The sequence below is a fragment of the Homarus americanus genome, unplaced genomic scaffold, assembly GCF_018991925.1.
Source record: "Homarus americanus isolate GMGI-L3 unplaced genomic scaffold, GMGI_Hamer_2.0 scaffold23598, whole genome shotgun sequence".
In the NCBI taxonomy this organism is placed as follows: Eukaryota; Metazoa; Arthropoda; class Malacostraca; order Decapoda; family Nephropidae; genus Homarus; species Homarus americanus.
Window position 1 is genome coordinate 2,036,905 of NW_024731054.1, and position 18,391 is coordinate 2,055,295.

The following is an 18,391-nucleotide window of genomic DNA, read 5'->3' on the forward strand; positions in this document are numbered from 1 at the left end:
TTTCTCGGCCATTCTCTGTCTCGTGTCCCATGAAATGATTGCCAAAATGCCAATGCATTATTTTTATTTTATTTATTATTAGTTTTATTTCTTCCTCACATTTACTGATACAAATATACTCACAACAGTTCATCCAGGTTGTCACCAAGCTTACTCTAAAGATGTGTGAGGCTGCTTCCTGTATGCTATGACATCACATAGGGGGAGGGAGTGTGTGGCTGGCCAGTCACTGCTTCAATACAGACCTTCACTTCCCATACATACACACCCATGCTAAACCAAAAATTAACAATTGTTAAATAAGAAAGGGTGTTACAAAATTTACATCACTATACCAAAAAATTGCAGTGAACAATTGTTAAATGAGGGATACTTGTACTGTACACAAAACTCAGTAATATCTTTAAATTCATTATTAATTTTAATCATTTGAACAAGTACCCAAAATGGGGAATATCACTGCAGCAATAACGGTTTGCATAGCAAAAACTCACCCATGGTGCCTGTATGCCACACCACCGCTCAACAGGGAGTTCACTCTGGGAATTTGTCATATGGTCACCATTGGTATTCAGAGGTCTTGGTGAGGCAGCTATATTTCTTTCAGATATATTAGGAATTTTGAGAGACAGTCTAGTTACAAGAAATTGTGAACAGGAGTGGATGAATAAAAAACAGGCAGGGTAATTACGATATTCTTCCTCCAACTAGGTGGGACCCTAATAAAATGAAATGTTAATGATTTCAGAGATGCAAGATTTATTAACTGGTATGACAATGGTGTGACTGACAAGTAGAAGATAAGGATTAACTAAAGTCCCATAAACATTAAAAAGGATTTTATGCCTTAAAAACAAAATTGATTTGTATATTGCTCCTTTAAATGAAAACCAACAAGAAAAACACTTTGGCAATGATTTCCAATGCAGGTGCAAAACAAGCCCAACTGTTTTTACTTATGAAACATAAATCCTTTCATAATTATAAAGTAACACCAAGGAGTTTAAAACAGACCCATATAACCTTCAAAAATTATAATCACTAGAAAAGGATCCAACCAGGGATAACGTTTTGTATATTTTTTACATAAAGCAGTCGTTCCTAGACAAAAGTGATAAACAAAGTGTTCAATAAGCATCAAGAGCATTCTCCAGTCAACGACAGCCATTACAATATTGGAATTGTCTTGGTAGACAAGCTCAGCAATGACAAGCCTAGAATTAAGTTCTTGAAAAGTCTCAGGAAATCAATACAGGTGTATCAACAAGCACAATAAGATAATTTTTTAAGTAAAATCTAACAACCTCATTTCAACCTCGGTTATGTAAATTCTGCCCAATTCCCTCACAGACTTTCACAAAATTTCAAACTTCCGTGAGCACATACTTGACAGTGTGATCAACTGGATTCATCTAAATGAGATTTTTATATCTTTCTTCTTTACAAAATTTTATGAATATAATCCTTAGTGAAGGTCATCCATCATAGCAAATAACTGATGACCCTCACTGGACACACAAAACTTGGCTTAAATATAGCTGCAAGGGATGAGGTAACTATTATAACACTTTTCATAAGTCCAATCCCAAAGTAATTTATAATGCTCAGTACTGTATCTGGATCCCTACTACTTGGTGGAAGACTTAACCACACAACCTGTATGCTGAAATCATGTTCATTTTCATTCATTAAAAAAAAAAAAAAAAAAAAAAAACAACAATTTATGTTTGTGTATGTATATTAATCACATATTATGGTAAAAGTTAAAGCTAAAATTCATTTGTTAGTGTATAAATCCTTTTCTAGGCTTACCATTACTCATCTTACCACGCTTCACCCAAAATAATGTGCATTAGGACAAAGTGAAATACCCTCAGGAGAGTTTAACCTGACAAATTTTTTGACCTGTAATGCACTTGGCATGATAGGTAGCACTTCAAAATCATCTCTTAAACAATAAGTGTAAATGATTAGATAAATATGTACTATATAATCAACACCATCAAGCAGTCAGCAAGCAGGCCATCTTTAGGAACAGACACAACCCCCAGCAAACTTTTACATAACCAGGCATCACAGCAGTCAGGGGATCACACCTAATGGACCAACTTGTATAAAGTTATCAGCTTGAGCCACAAAATGACTAACCTTCGCAACAGAGACTGTAAGGAAACTGACATCCCCAACAGGCCCATTTTATTCTTGTCTGCAACTAATGTAAGAAAGCCTGCTGCCCCCAGCGCTTGATGCTTGCGTAAACAATCAAAAACAGCGCACAGGAAGACATCGACCAAAGGTGGAACACTGAGATTACAAAGTAACCTCTAGTAATTTAAAGCAATGAAAAATGCACATGATGGAACAATTCTTGATGGTATATGTATGAACGAGTTTTTCCCAATAATCCTGAATAGTAAATGTAGCTCAATGTTCCGTTCTACATGAGGGCGTACTCTTGCTGCGTGTTTCTGATGATCTACACAACAGTTTAACAAGAGATGTGTTTAACCTTCAGTAACAGTGCACAACATCATAGAAATATTGGCATGGTTCACCCCAGAGAAGCCCAAAAGCAATATATTCACCTCTACCTTTAAAAGGGAAACTGATCAATTAAGACAAAAAAAAATTCAATACCTGATTATTCTCAACATATTTAGGTTAACTAAGAAACAATAATTAAAATAATCTCCAATCTTAATAATGCTTAAGGACAAAATAACGATCTAACTCTGAAGTATTCAACAACTGACAATAAATCAATGGGAATTATGAATACCAAATGCACTGTAAAGACTATCCCTAATTCATTATATAGAGATACTCATTTTTAAAATGTTCCATAGTACCATCATTAACTATTATTGCTTCTTAAGCTCCTTTCCCACAGAATATGAAACTATCTTATTCCAGTCAATCTTGGTACGCGTGACAGGCAGCTGACGGCGCAAGGCCTTGAAGGTTGTGTCCGACATAGTTTGGTAGTTTTCACTGATAGCCGTCTGGTATTCATTTTCTGCCGTCTCTATGAAGTGCACCAGTTCTCGAGCCGTCTCTTCCTCACCCTGAAAAGATGCAATATCATGAATTAATAAAAGTATTCCTTTTATCATTAATCTATGTATACCTCTAATAACCCCCATTAAGAGGCAGCCATGATAACATATCCTCCAGATTGTCCCATTACACTATGCCTGCAAATCCTTCTCCACTCCTGCCTCACCCTATAACACCTTCTTTATGTATACTCCCACTACTGGGGAGATGAGATTCCTTGAGAAATAAGAGAACAAGAAAACATGTCAAGGTCTTTTTTGGACTTACTCTTGCCTCTAAGATTTTCAATATATTATGCAAATTTTTACAGCTCTTGGATAACACATATGTCACAGTATCTAGAATGAATGACAGCAAATAATAGTTTGTGTCAGTGGTGGCTCCAGGTGAGTTCCCCCTGTTCTCTAAGATTCACTTGGCATCAAGTCAGACTAAATCACATCAGGTCAAAAGTTAACTCGTGCCAAGATCAACTCGTACACATTCCTGACTAGTGGTATAATATTTTAAATGGGCTGCTCATCACCAGTGTACCAGGATTAATGATCTATATCAGGTGCAGGTAATTTATCTCTACATGCACCTGACTGGTCATTCGGTGTCAAGTTGTCAATATTTCAAAAGGAATCGCCAAGTGAGAGGCTGTAGATGTAAGGTGATACAAACTATGACCACACATGACAAGGGTTACCACTAGATTATGGGAGTTAAGGTAGGTGATCACAGGTGTTGCTCTGATGCAGATTCAAACAACCCCGATGGATGTTAATACAGGTATATAAATAAAGAAAAAAATATTTAAGGGTTATTGTGCAAGATTTTTATTTTGCCTATTTATCAGGTCCATATGCATTCTTCTTAGATTCAACTTCAAAGTCAAGACAGTTTTTCTTTAACCCTTTATGTCTGGGGCCCCCTCTGAGTTGAATAAAATCATCTGGACAGTAGCCAAACATAATATTAAAAGTGGCATCCCCATAGTGAAGGGGTTAACGGAAATAGTCTACTAATTGGAAGATAGATTTATGAATTCTCTTTTTTAAGGTTAATCTCAATGAAGAATTCACATAAATGATTTACTAATACTTAAAAATAGCAAAAAAACTTTGGATAAATGACCAACATTAAGCTGAAATGGATTGAGGTAAGTCCAGTGAGGTGTTTGGGGGTGACAGACTGTGCAATCCAGTAAAAATTCTTAACCAGGAGTCAGGTTACATTGTGTTTGTTTTTTTTGCCCCCTTTGAGGTCAAATGCATACAGTATGTAGTACATATTTTTCTATCTCAGGAGGCCACAACAGAAGAGACTCCAGACCACACAACTACAGGTAAACCTCAAGATACGATGGGGTTAGGTTCCTGAAAAGCCCATCACTGGGTGAATTATCGTAGATAGGGAGCATTATAACATGGGGTTCAATGGGATACATTCCCAGCCAGTTCCCAAACACACATGTATCACCAACAAAATAATTCCTACAATACTACTATCAGTACAAAATAAACATCACTCACCATATCGTGAAGAATAAGCATGATCATCATCACATGTCCCCTTCGAGGCTAAAGGGATTCTCGTAGGTGGAGTGGAGATGTCACTCTGACTCCCACACAACCTCTGGGGAGTCTAATGATGCTTAACAAAGTCAAGCTTCACCTCAGAGACATGGCTGTCTTGGATGCCTTGGCCTTCCCAGACATTTTCAAAGTAACACTGCTCACTTCACAGTCACAAAAACAGAGCCAAAGCACTTGTCACAAAAACTGAGCAAATGACGATAACAAGAACAATGATAGCAGCCGACACTGCTCACATTTTCAAATCAACAGTCGAAGCACCTTACAATACAAAAACACAGAAAATATCACTTCACAGTCACCAAAACACAGTTCAATCTAAATTTTAGTGCTGTCCTCTCACTACAATGTACGATGCTGGCTGATAAATGTGGAACAGAGAGATGACGGGTTTACAAAAGACAAAGAACCAAACAGGGCTGTAGTGGGTTGGCCCTGTGGCGGTGCGTGGGTAGGCTTACAAGTGAATGCAGAGATGAGTCATGCATAGAGTTAAATATTGTTTCCTTATAAAATGTCACGGACTGGACGTAGAAAATTTTAATTTGCATTACTGGAATCCTTGCAAGACAGCGATTACTTTGACTATATACAACCCATAGTTTGCACTAGAGATAAAAAAGTCCAACCAATGGATATCGATGGCTATTTGATGGATATCATCAAAGCGAGTTGTTTTGATCGTATATAGGGAGATGGTCTTAATTCATAATCATCGTTAAAGTGGAATATTGCATCTCAAGGTTCACCTTTACTTCCTAAAATCAACATACTTACCTGATCAGGGCAAAAATAAGAGTGGAAGGCGGGACATGTGATGCCTTGGTTGGTTCTTAGTACTGTACAGTTCAGCATTGTAACCTTTATGTTTCCATCTGCCCATTGGTTCTCGTACAGAAATAAATAACTCATACAATTTCCAAGCAGATTTGTCTCTACTTTAAATACTGTACTGTATATCCCTGACTAAACTACCGTATACATCATATGAAACAATAACAAAGTAACAATCTGAGAGGTAGTAACAGTGAAGGACCCACACCTGAGTAAGGCATACTGTAGGACAAATAACAGCACTTAATACCGTACCATTAAATAAGAATGAGTCAGCACACACCTGAGATTACTGATTGAGTTAATTAAATGCAATAATGTACGTGAGTCTGTTAAGATTATCTGAGGTATGGGTAAAATCTGCCACTGACCAAAAAATGGGTTACAGTACTTTAACTCAGCCAAGAACTGTACCTCATTTTATCAAATTCTTAAAAAAAAAATAAAAAATAAACAAAAAGGAGAAACTTACAGCAACCGTAAGATTACCCTTGACATCTTTGGATGTGACTAACTGGACATTTCCATCTTCATAGTAGTGAACTTGCACCTTAAGGACCCCTTTGAGCTCCACACTGCCACCTCCTAGAGTCACTGTCCACGTTGATCGCCACCGACCATTCCTACAGTCATGATGAAGTTCTTTATATCCATTTTTGTAATATCCACTGAATGATAAAAATACAAATACATTGTGAACTCAGTAGAAACTTACCCCCAGGCGTATGAACTGACTACAAGTACCCATTTCTCTATACAGGGTGAATCAGCAGAGTACATTAAATTGGAGGATGAAATCCTTGGATAATTATAAATCATAATGCCTCTGGCAAAATGTCAGATTTTGCATATGCCCACATGTTTGTGACAGGTGCGAGCAAATTAAGCATAGTCCAGGCATTCTGGAAAACGTCAGACGATCAATGGTACGACGTGTACAGGCCTGCATTGAAGCAGAAGGGGGCAACTTTGAACATTTCCTTTAGGTATTAACAAAGAGGGGTCACACTGGAGAGATCTGTGAATAAACGATTACAAAAACCTATGGGGGTTTCCTTCAAATTCACTCTCATTAATACAACATCTTAAATGTATTGTAACATGGAAACTATGCAGAATCTGACATTTTACCAAAGAGACATTGTGGTTTAGAATTATCCAAGGATTTCATCCTCCAATTTAATGTACTCTTTGCTGAATCACCCTGGTAAAACAGAAGTTTTAACTGTTTCTCTGTCATAGTTTACAGAATGATAAAACTAGAGTAAACACCTGAATTTTTAGAGGGTTCCATTCCTGCATAAAATGTGGGTAATTAAGTCTATAAATATTCAGCAATGTAACTTAAGGGAAAATCATTTTGGCTACATGTACAAATAATAATACATGTATGTATTCATGTTAAAAGATGCCCACTGAGGCTTGGGTGTGGACAGAGGATTAAAAATGTAACCCAAAGAGGAGCCAGTAAAGGAAGTTCTTCTGCACTGCATCCTCCAACCATTTGAAACTGTGACATTAAGGTGGTCTAAGCAATTCCAGTAGGTATGAGGAAAATCTAAGAAAAATAAATTGAAGATCTGAGGGTTCATGTTTATTCTGGAAGAAATTAAATGGGGATAACTGCATAAAAAAAAAGTTAAACACTAGAAATGGAGACTATCTTGGGTGATACCTGAATATTAATGAAGAAAGAGAGAGGCAATTATCATGTTATGGATGTACAGTATAAAAAAAATCTTGGCATTCTTGGACAACAAATGACCCCCACCTGCCACTTATCAGCTGGGTTCATGTGTGGCAGCACTACTCTCTGGTTTTGTGAACGTACACTGTGTAAAACAAATATCAATGACGCAATGAGAAATCAATCACGTGTTCAACAAAATGCAAACTCAAACGGCTAAGACTGCCTCCCTTGGTAAAATATGACAAATTATAGCCCACCACCGTCATGTGTGTCATGATTTGTAAATACCCGGACTAAGTTAAATGCTGTTCGGCTGTTAAGAAGATAGTATTACAAAAATAACACATACAGTACAGTCATGTGCTATTATTGTACTTAGTAGCAACTAATTACCTAACTGGTATAATGTAGAAAGAGCATGAACGTAAGATGTTAAAGTGAAAATAGATCTATAAACATGTTGCTGCCTACTTTGCCTATATTTTCTTAAATTTAACACTTTTCTACATTATTCTTGCAAGGTGATACATCGTTCCTCAGTAACAGCCAATACTATAAAGCTGTACTGCTTTGTAAATTTTTAAAGAAAATTTTGCTTAATGCTATGCACCATTAAATTGAATCTTAATATACCTTGGGAACTGGAAATGTTTCATGGGTTCTAGAGGGAGGGAGGCATACAGGGTCTGATCTCCTTTAGGAAATTCACACATCCGGCACACTCTAGGTCCAAACACCGCTGGATTTCTCAGTTGTAATTCTAAAATAGTAACTAGTAAAATAGTACAGGTAAGGAATAAAGGAAAAAGTACTGGGTTAAGGGACATAGCAGTAAGTGGCAGTACCTGCTTACCAATAATTTTTAGGTTGAAACTGATGATCTTCTATGCACATAGTAAGCGTTACTGCTGAGCCTTGTGCCCTAGCATACACAGCACAAACACCATGAGGGTAGTGGTCACCGGAATACTGCATTAGTTGTGTCTCTACTGCACTCCTCCAGCTCTCTGTGGTTGGGTCGCTCTCACATGCCTGCATACACCAAAACATGTTATTTTTTGTTATAATCACTACTGTATTACAAAAGTTATATAATCAAAGTAAATGTTGGCAAAAAACTTTACTACAGTAGTTACATTACAACTGCTACAAGTCCCAAAAAACAACTAAAATAGTAACCAAGGTTTGGGGAATGGGAGCCTCACACACAAATATCAGTGGGGACAAAAGACAGTGAAATGAGATGAATATATGAAGAATTTCAAGAAAATGAATAGAATATTTTAAGTAAAAATTATTAAGCTATACAGTAATTGGAGTACTGTACTGTACATACACACACACAAATAACCCCTATCTGACCCTTTTCTTGTTGATACAATATGACACAATGTACCAAACCGATACTGCTGTATATTGTGTTCGTTTCCAAACAAGAATATAAAGTTAAATGAGAATTTGGTATGGAATGAAGTGATTGGTGCATGATCCAGTTTGCCAGCAGATGTTGGAAGCTACCATGAGAGGGACTGGGACTGCAATGAAAGAACAATGGTTAGGAGGGAATTTTGCTTGTTGACATGTGATCTCTTTGAATGCTAGTTACACGATTTAAAGTGGATATAGTCAAGTTGTGGGCATTTGGTGTACAAGTGACATGCACTGACAAGGACAAAATCAAGACTAACTGTTCCATTCTTGTAAATTAGTTAAGTAAACAAAGGGTAGATCTAACTGTGATGAGAGATTTGAGTGACTGGATAGATGATCGAGTGGAGGATAGAGTGACTGGATAAGAGTAGATGGAGTGACTGGTAAATCTGGAATCCCATGAGAAAATGTGATGGAATAAGAATATGTGAACCGTGTGCTCAATAGACCTCTGTATAGCCAACACATACAGTCCTTTGACACATATAAGCATAGACACATGCTATTAATATAAAGAACACTACATGAAGCAATATATTTCCTTACTACCACAATTATTCAGCCTTCTAACTAAGATGTAGATGACACAAGAACATCTTAAAACAGCCTTAGAAAACTAATACAGATTGAATTTGATAAATATACATGCTGTACACATCTGGAGTCAGTTACTAATTCTTATGTGCAAAAAAGTTGTAATATTAAGGACTCACAGGATTAAGTAGCAGGTATTACAAAAGTAAAACTCAAACCTTCATATCTGTCGCTTCTTTGCGTAAGTGATCAAACTTGAATGTGAGTTTTGCCCGAGGATCAAGGAAACGTCCACCTCCAAGGTCATTGTGTTCTGTGACAAGAGCATAGTGATTCTGTCCATCCAACCTCACTGGGGTCAGCTGGTCTTTGTTGTATTCGGCAATTGCTCGGGCAACACCTTCCCGCAAGAGGGTGTCATTGTTGACGAGGGTTCGCACATCTGAAAACCAACATACATTATGCTACATAATGTCAATAGAGACAAGTATAACAAATGTGATAACAAGCAGGAAAATGTTTAGGAAATCATTATGTGTATGACAAACAAAAAATTCTGACTACTGAACACTACTAGATGTGGGTGTAATATACACTGAACAAAAACCGAGTCAACTCCTTTTACATCTGCTGCCAGAGTTACAGGTACAATCCCAAGTGCAGACAGTGGAAATAGGTCCCACAAGCCTAATGGCCTTTTAAAGGCAGTGCAGACAGCAACCTATGTACTAAGCTTTTGGCACTAAAGGAGGCAGTGTGGCCAGCACTGCATTCAGTTACCTTCACTTCACCACCATAACTACTTTACAAAGTTAGGTGTCCATTCACAGCTGGGTGAACTGGGGTGCTCAGGGCATGAACCAGTCACCCTAAGGGCAAGAGGGCGGCACTACAGCCACTTCCATGCTACAACCCTTGCAGACATAAGACATGATTAATGTTTAAAATAAGAGTGTATGTAGAGAACAAGTAAAATGTAGCCTCAGTAAGTGTGGATACAGGCATCAACACCTGGGATATCAGAACAGGCATACTCGACCATGGCTTGCATACATCAACTCAGTAAATTCACCACAATAAATTACATGAATGTTTGTTACAAAAATACCAAGATTACAGTACAGTATTCTAATGTTTTCTTTTGGTATTGTACTTATGTGATTTTAGTACAGGACCTACAATAAGAGGAAGAGAACCTAAGAGGCAAGTGGTCCACCAAGTAGACCCATACAGAACACAATCAAAGAGACAAAATATTTTTCAACATTTAACATAAAATCTTTACTGGAGCTACCATGTCATAAACGTACTGTATATTAACCCCTTCACTATGGGGATGCCACTTTTAACATTCTATTTGGCTAATGTCAGATGATTTTGTTGAGCACTGAGAGAGCCCAGTACACAAGTGGTTAATACATTATTCTTATCAATATTTTTAACAATTTTCTTACAGTAATTTGGAAGAAAGAAATGTCAACTTGTGTCGTCTTTGAAATTTCCGCAAATCATTTTTTATAAACAATACATAAGGAAACAAGTACAGTACTGTACATACAGAATTATGAATATATAGCTACATAACAAAACCTTCTACCCTTTAAAGCTAGAGATCAATGTGTCTGATAAACTGAATGTGTAAATACCGGTACTTCCTATATTATTATAATGACAGTACTGTACACAGATGTGGCAAACATACCATTGAAGACTTCATTGAATTCACCAGGAGGGGAGTGTAAGACGAAATCTGAGGCAATCCGCACCTGAAAATAATGCATCATATTAAAATTAATACTACATCATACACTGCAATTATAAATAACCAGATGGAAATCATGGGGCCATGTTGTTCCTGAAAAACACTGTGAATGTCAAATAGTACACGAATATTAAACTTAAAACCTTGTGGGAAAAATGGGGTTAGGGGATTGACACCCTCGAAGAGGTACTTTTTATGGGTAATATTGTACATGGTAAATAAATCAAATATATGTAAAAAAAATAGTAATGTACTGCATTCACCAATGAAAATAATGATGGTGGTGATATTGGATGGGAATTAGGTGGATAAAGGGTCATGCTCCCTTTTTTCCATGTTAGTTTCATGGGTTTGAAAAGTTACTTAAGCACTTTCTGCCTCATTTTTTCCCGATTGAGTGCTCAGTCAACTCGTTAATTCCATTATGGCGTCCCACAGCTGCCTCACTATCAACTCTAACAAGGTGATCAAGCAATTCCACTTTTTGACTTAAAGTCAACACTTTCTTCAGCCTCTTTGCACTTGATACACTCACCCCACTCATTGTATGCTTAGGAGGCATCAGTAAAGACAAAAAGTCACCAAGAAGAGCAAAAATAGCTGAGCTGCAGGTGTTACTGTGATGGAGATTCGAGACTGAAAGTACTTGTTGTGATGTGCGGCATCCCGCAGAATCATGGCCCGCAGAACTACGGGAAATGCGACAACAAACCGTGAATAACCAAATCACATGATCTTGAAGGATGAGCAGGTATACAATGGTCGTAGCAGTGAATAATCACATCCACGAATGTTGAGGGTTTACTTTGCCACATTGTGGGGCTTGATGTGCTTGTTGAAGGTGAACTTTCATTTGTGAAAATTTTATCGCAAGTGATCAATAAATGTGGATGCATTGTTGGTGAACTTGCTGATATTGACAAAAAACAAAACAAAAAACCTTTGCCTTTATCAGACATTTAAAAACCTTTGATTAACCTTTACCAGTATTAGTTGGAATACTGATAGGTCTGGTTGACTAGTGTTGTTTGTTCTCACTAAGAGATTAAGAGACCAAGCATAAACCTAAGCAAAGGACCATCCTGGAAATAAGCATCTGACAGTTTTGTCGACTATCCTTGGTCAAATCGTCTTACTGTTTACCATTGTTGTTTACCTGCACTGTCTAGGCATACAAGAAACTATATACAGTACTTCCATGGTTAACATGCACTATATATCTACTTGTCTTTGAAGCTGAACTGTATAACTGCATAGTTTATAAACATGCCTATACAATTGTAAACCTGATGGCAATTTTAATGAATAAATACTATTACTGTACATTATTATTATTATTATTATCATCAACCCCATAATTAGCAATGTAGATGGGACCACACCCCCTCTTACCAGAATTTGCCTTTATGCAAAATAAAAGTAAATATTCAATCAAAACATTCTAAAAAAATTAAGCCACAGCCTTATCCTTCAGTAAACAAACATGTGCTTAAATTTCCACTCCTTAAATAACTAATACATGATTAACCCAAAAAGTTTGGGAGGAAAATGTTTTTGTAATATGGTTTAATCCATCCAGAATGCAATTCTACACCTGTGCACTACGATGCGACATCCACTGTTTACATCCGAGGCAATTTGTTTTATCCATAGGAATGCTTCCAAAAAATTTACCAAATACTGTACAGGCCTTCCCTAATTTACGAAAGAGCTCTGCTCTTGAAAATCGTTTTGTAAATCAGACCACATTTTCCCACCGATTACCATTATAAAAGTTGAAATATATTCCTTCAAAGAAAAAATACTGTAACAATATATTTAAAAATACCATATAATGTTATTTTAATGAAATATTTGGGTGTACACAATGATTATTATAAGCCAATTATCAACATAAGAGAACAATACTCTCAAAGAAAACTATATGTTGCATAACCAAACCTAACCCAACCCAACCTAACCTTCATTTCTAAAAACATAAAAATTATCTCAGTGAAGTCTAGAATTTGCCGATGACATTAGCTGTACAGTATTATACACACTGCCACAGCACCCGGCTATGTAAGCTATTATGTTAAATGGCTTGGGTACCTGGATGTGAAAGCACCCATAAAATATATATATATTTCACTGTTACAGTACTCAATTTAAAATTGTTGGTCTTTACACCTGCTACAATGGGCTAGCCACTATTATCTAAGAGAAAATTATGAAAATGGAAAAAAATATAATTCTTAAATCGAATGATGGAATTGTTTTTTTAACTTTGAACTTACATAATTTGAACTTTTATATACAGCTACTCCTCGACTTACGACATACTCGACCTATGACCACCTGGACATACGACCGCCTCAGTCTTACCAAAATTTTATCAAATTACGTACTTTCGAGTCCCAACTTTAGTGATTGTGCCATGTACTGACAAAATTTTCGTTTGTAATTCACTTTAAAATGGCTGGCGAGCTTAAAAGTGAGAGTTTTGTGGTGCTGAGAAGAAAAAGAGACGCCCATTTTAGATTTTCTAAGTACTGTATTATTTACCCAGTAAGCATTTTCGACTTACAGACTGGATTTGGGTCCCTAACCCCGTCTTAAGTCGAGGAGCAGCTGTATATAGGACTGAATGCCCTCCAACATTACAAAATTTATCAGTAATATAACAAACCAACCTAACTTCCAAACCAAGGTTACATTAGGTTAGGTTAAGTTTGGTTAGGTACCGCAAGTTAGGTTTGTTTAATTTTCTCTCCGATAAATCAAACAAAGATCAGTAGCTAGCAAGGAGTTCCTGTGGAGGAAATGAACTGTTAAAAGTGTCCTGGAAGTATTGTGGATGAAATGGAACATCCTGGATATAAACATTGGAGTAATGGCATCACAGTGAGTGGCCATTCACTGTGTTCAGGATGGTAAGTAATGATTTATCTTCTATGAAAAAGTTTCATCACGTTGCTGCTTATTGTGTGCCACTGTTATCCATGACAACAGAGTAGTACCCTTAATCTTGCTGGTAAATGCATTCCGGTAGTCACATATCAGGTTAAATTTCATTGGGTTCTTCCCTGCAGAACCTTCAAAACCCTTAGTTCCATTTTGAGAGACATTAAAAATTCTTTTTTTTTGGGGGGGGGGGGTGTATATATAAAAGAGGGGCTATAAAGGGGTTGTGTTATTTTCGTATGGAATAAAATTCACATAAAACCAAGGGTCAGGTTAACTTGGACCAAACCTAAAAAAATCAAGATATCAAATTCTCATGTTTTAACAAATTTTATTCAAAATTAAATGAACCCATTATTTAATTATGGGTTGCAAATAAACTCCGGTATTACCTCAAATTAAGGAAACAGTCGCCACTATGTAACATGATTTTTCTGTAGGTCACACTGCCTAACCTTGTCTGGTCACTAAAAGATGCATCCTAACCTAATCACTTTCGGTAAGTTACTTTTAGTCCTATAATCTTCAAGCAATTCAAAAACATATTTTTCTGGTGTATTTTGCCGTTATGAATGAATTTGACCTTCAAAACTGTCGCAAATCAACAATTACAAGTGCAACTGGATTTCTGAAGATAAAAGCGGGTCACTCGATAATGGTGGTATGTCGAGGTTAATTTCCTAACCATAACTTTCGAGTGCCTTATCTTCTTTATTATGCATTTGCCACAGAAATATCATAGAAGAAAATTGTCATAGAATTTTCTGTAGATTTCACATATGTTGCCAGATTTATCATAAAGAATTATAGGACCAAATTTAACAAATACAAAATTCTCTTTTCTTAACATTTACCAAATATCCACGAACATTCGTCAAAAAATAACAAGGTAAAAAGAGGCAACCTTCTCCTTGACCCTAATTCATTTTGAACTTTTTATCATTATTAACTATATTAATGTCTACCAAAGTTATGGATTACTACCAACAGTGTTGATACTGAGAGCCAAGGTACTGCATGGTAAGCTCGGCACCCAGTACACGGAAGCTCATGACCCTGGTGATTGTATTAGGTACTAGTCAATCAACATAGTATAAGCTCTATTACCTAACACTGTAATATTGGATGACTAAATAGTTTGAATGATGACAAAAATGATGTTCTCGCCCTCCAAGTGTCAATTCCTATAAACTACTTAATGGTGCTCATAAATCTGGATAATTTATCAAGAGTCAAGGATCACCAGTGTTATAAGTCTATCTACTCTTATACTCACTGGCCTGACGAATCACTTTTAAGGAAATACTAATCTTACACACACACACTGAATATATTACGGTAGAGTAAGGTAGTTAGTAAAGCAATAAGGTGGTTAACAGTGTGGTATAGAGAACTTAAGGGCCTGGCAGGTGACACAACCAGAATGTAAACAAACACCCACAACCACTCCTAATCTGCTCTCAATTTCTTATTTCACATTCACTGTGTCGCCTCACCTGCCACTCTAGGGCTCTGTTGGCCATCATCTTCACTCAGGCTGGATATTAAGTTCCTCTAGCAACACTACAGCTAGTGATATGTTATTTTTGACAAGCCGGTCTCGTATCCGTCCGAGGCAGGATACGCCCACAGATAGTATTTAGACATATCTGGGGGCACCACAACCAAACTTTCTAGGTGTATGTAACAGTTATTAGTTTATGTTTTCTTACACATGCTTTAATGGTAATTCTAATGTCAAAACACTAAGAAATAACTCAACCTTTTCCTCATCAGGGAGTTGGTCTCCGAAGTCTGACGCCATGTTGGATTTCCACTGCCCGAACTTCCGCTACGTGTTTCCTCTCTCACTCTTTACCATAAATGGTATATCTAATGTATTTTACTCATCAGTCTTCTTACCAAGCAAACAGCGATAAACCGTGTGTCATTTCTGCTGTCATAACTCAATAGATTAATTTGTTTTGATACGAGGAACAGTAGAAAAGTTTTCTCTAGAGGCCATGACGGTACATTCTCTATGGTGTTATCAGCGATGACTCACGGTGGCCATATGGCTCCTCTTCTGATAACATACCTCATGGACACACCTCCAACACACACCTACCTGTAACATATATTTATAAGGCAGTGTAGATAATGTTATTATGGTAAATAAGAGCCATTTAAAGGGAATGTCAAAAGTTATACTCAACAATTTTTTACGCTAACCTGTGCTTTCCTCAATCCCCATATATATATATATATATATATATATATATATATATATATATATATATATATATATATATATATATATATATATATATATATATTATTTTTTCTTTCTTTTTTTACCAAGATAAATCTCATTCAATTTATCTCCCTTCTAATATCCTATAGATAGCTATGGTCATTAAATTATTAAAAATTTCCGATAAACGAACACCCAGGTCACCAAGTTACTCGCACTTTCAACGCAGGATCGGATCTAGGCCACAGCAGCCGATGCACTTGCATTGCTCAGAAACATGATCTCATTGTCAGTGCTGACCTGCCTGGCCCACCAGCTTCTGACCGTAGGTGTCACTTTCTGTAACACAGTGGCAGGTTGTCTGATTTTCAACTCCCGATATCTGGGTTATGGGTAAAATGTGCCAAAAGTGTCATAGATGAAAATCGTATTGTTTTTGTCTGAACTTGCCAATATGAAAAAAAAAAACAATATCAATTTTGCCCTCTACTATAAATTAACCAATTACCCTTCTATACCCTTTGTTATTTGCACTATCAGGTGTAAATACCCACTTCGATAAATTCATGCTTCCTTAAATCCAACAGCAATTTATAATAAAGGCGTTTGAGATGAAGAAAGAGCCACTTCGGATGACAAGTGTGTATGTATTGAAATACACTATGTCGCAACTTTCCTTTAAAGTCGAAATAAAACCAATTTATGTCGTTTTAGACAGTAAATCTCGTTTCAAATGAAAATGGTCGAAATGAAATGAAATTTTTCGAAAAATTCAACTTTTAATATATTTTTTATTCAAAATGAAAAATGGAGTAGAGAATTAGCAATGCAAGTTTGATGAATGCATAATGACCCTTGATGGCCAGGGCTTCGTAGATTGAGAAATGTGAAAAAAGCCTAACCTAACCAGCTACTATTGGCCATTGTACGTCACCCACTGGGTAATTATTCCACAAATACTAGCATACGACTTCGCCCAGTAAAGTTGAAATAGTAAAATACATAAACAATTCCTAATAAAACTTAATTAGGTGAATGGTCTGGTACTTTGGACCCGGCTGCTGAGGTCTGGCAGTTACTCTGGCTGTCAATGAACGTCACTGTTTGGAGCCGCGGTGTCCTCCCCCACAACCACAACAGGCAGCAGTCCTTTACACACCAACACCTTCAGGCGCGAGCACATCCCCAGAGTTATACACACTAGTCGCTCAATCCTCGGCCACGATTCCTCAGCAGCATAGGCAGGGCTCAGGGTACCACACCGGCCAGCACAAACACCAGGAAGAAGCCATCGCCACCCACTATGTACTCTCTTGTTTTTTCCCTGTGGTGCAAACTTTAGATTAGCTCATATATATATATATATATATATACTCGAAGCACTATGCAGCCTCCAAACCATCGAACTCTACTAAGAAAAACTTTTCAACTCTTAACATACTGACACATTACAAAATCACACAAAATACGAGGTTTCATTTATCATAAATTATTCAATAAAACTGCAAGGATGAAAAATTCGTTATACATGTCAATCCATGTAATATTCCCGGTATAATAATGAGACAAGCAGTTTCTGATTTTCAACTCCCGATATTTCGGTTTTTGGTAAAATGCTCCCATCATAAAAATCTTTTTGTCTGAACTTACCATAACAACAACAACAACAAAACATCGAATTATATCCTTTACTGTAAATTGACTCCCATTATTAACTAAATTCAATGTAAAATAAATAAATTTAACATTTTATGACCTAACAATTGCTAAATTAATCTAACTTTTGTTTTCCATCTGAAACCTTCACAAATTTTCGAGGGTCCGGCTGAAGTAGACTGGTTCCATGTTAATATTTGTGGACAACAGGAGTGGACTAATGAACTCATTCTCTTTAATTTCATAGTACAGACATACTTTGATAGTTTTTGTTGTTGTTTCTGTTGTTGTTGCTAATGATCTAGATATGAACACTTACTGAATAATGGCATTTTAGGTGCTTATTAGATTTTATTAAATTCTCCCTTGTACGTCTACAGTATAATAGCAAGTGCTGATTGAGTCATCTATCTACACTTCCTTGTTTGTTTTGTCTTGCGTCTTGCGTCGAGGACCTGCTAAAAACAGCTTGATGTTTTTCCTTAACTCAAGGTTTACTTTTCTTATGACCCCCTCCTTCCCCAGAGATTTGATAATCGCCAAACAGCGTTACAATATTTACCTTCAGATACCATATCTTAAATCTCTACAATATTACTTAGTCTTACACTACACTGTTGGGGTCATTGACAACGTATTAAAATTTTCCCTTTTAACATCTTTCTTTGGGT

The 18,391-nt window shown here is 36.7% G+C and overlaps 1 protein-coding gene across 1 annotated transcript; it reads right to left on the bottom strand.

Moving 5' to 3' along the window:
* Positions 1-742: 742 nt before the first annotated feature.
* On the bottom strand, positions 743-15,745 carry LOC121867489 (F-actin-capping protein subunit alpha-like). Its single transcript, XM_042367437.1, has 6 exons — positions 15,594-15,745; positions 10,829-10,892; positions 9,345-9,568; positions 8,015-8,193; positions 5,944-6,094; positions 743-3,065 (listed from the first exon to the last, which is right to left on the bottom strand). Exons 1-6 carry the CDS (start codon positions 15,633-15,635, stop codon positions 2,862-2,864), a joined length of 864 nt encoding a protein of 287 aa, XP_042223371.1. The 5' UTR covers positions 15,636-15,745; the 3' UTR covers positions 743-2,861.
* Between the last annotated feature and the right edge of the window lie 2,646 nt (positions 15,746-18,391).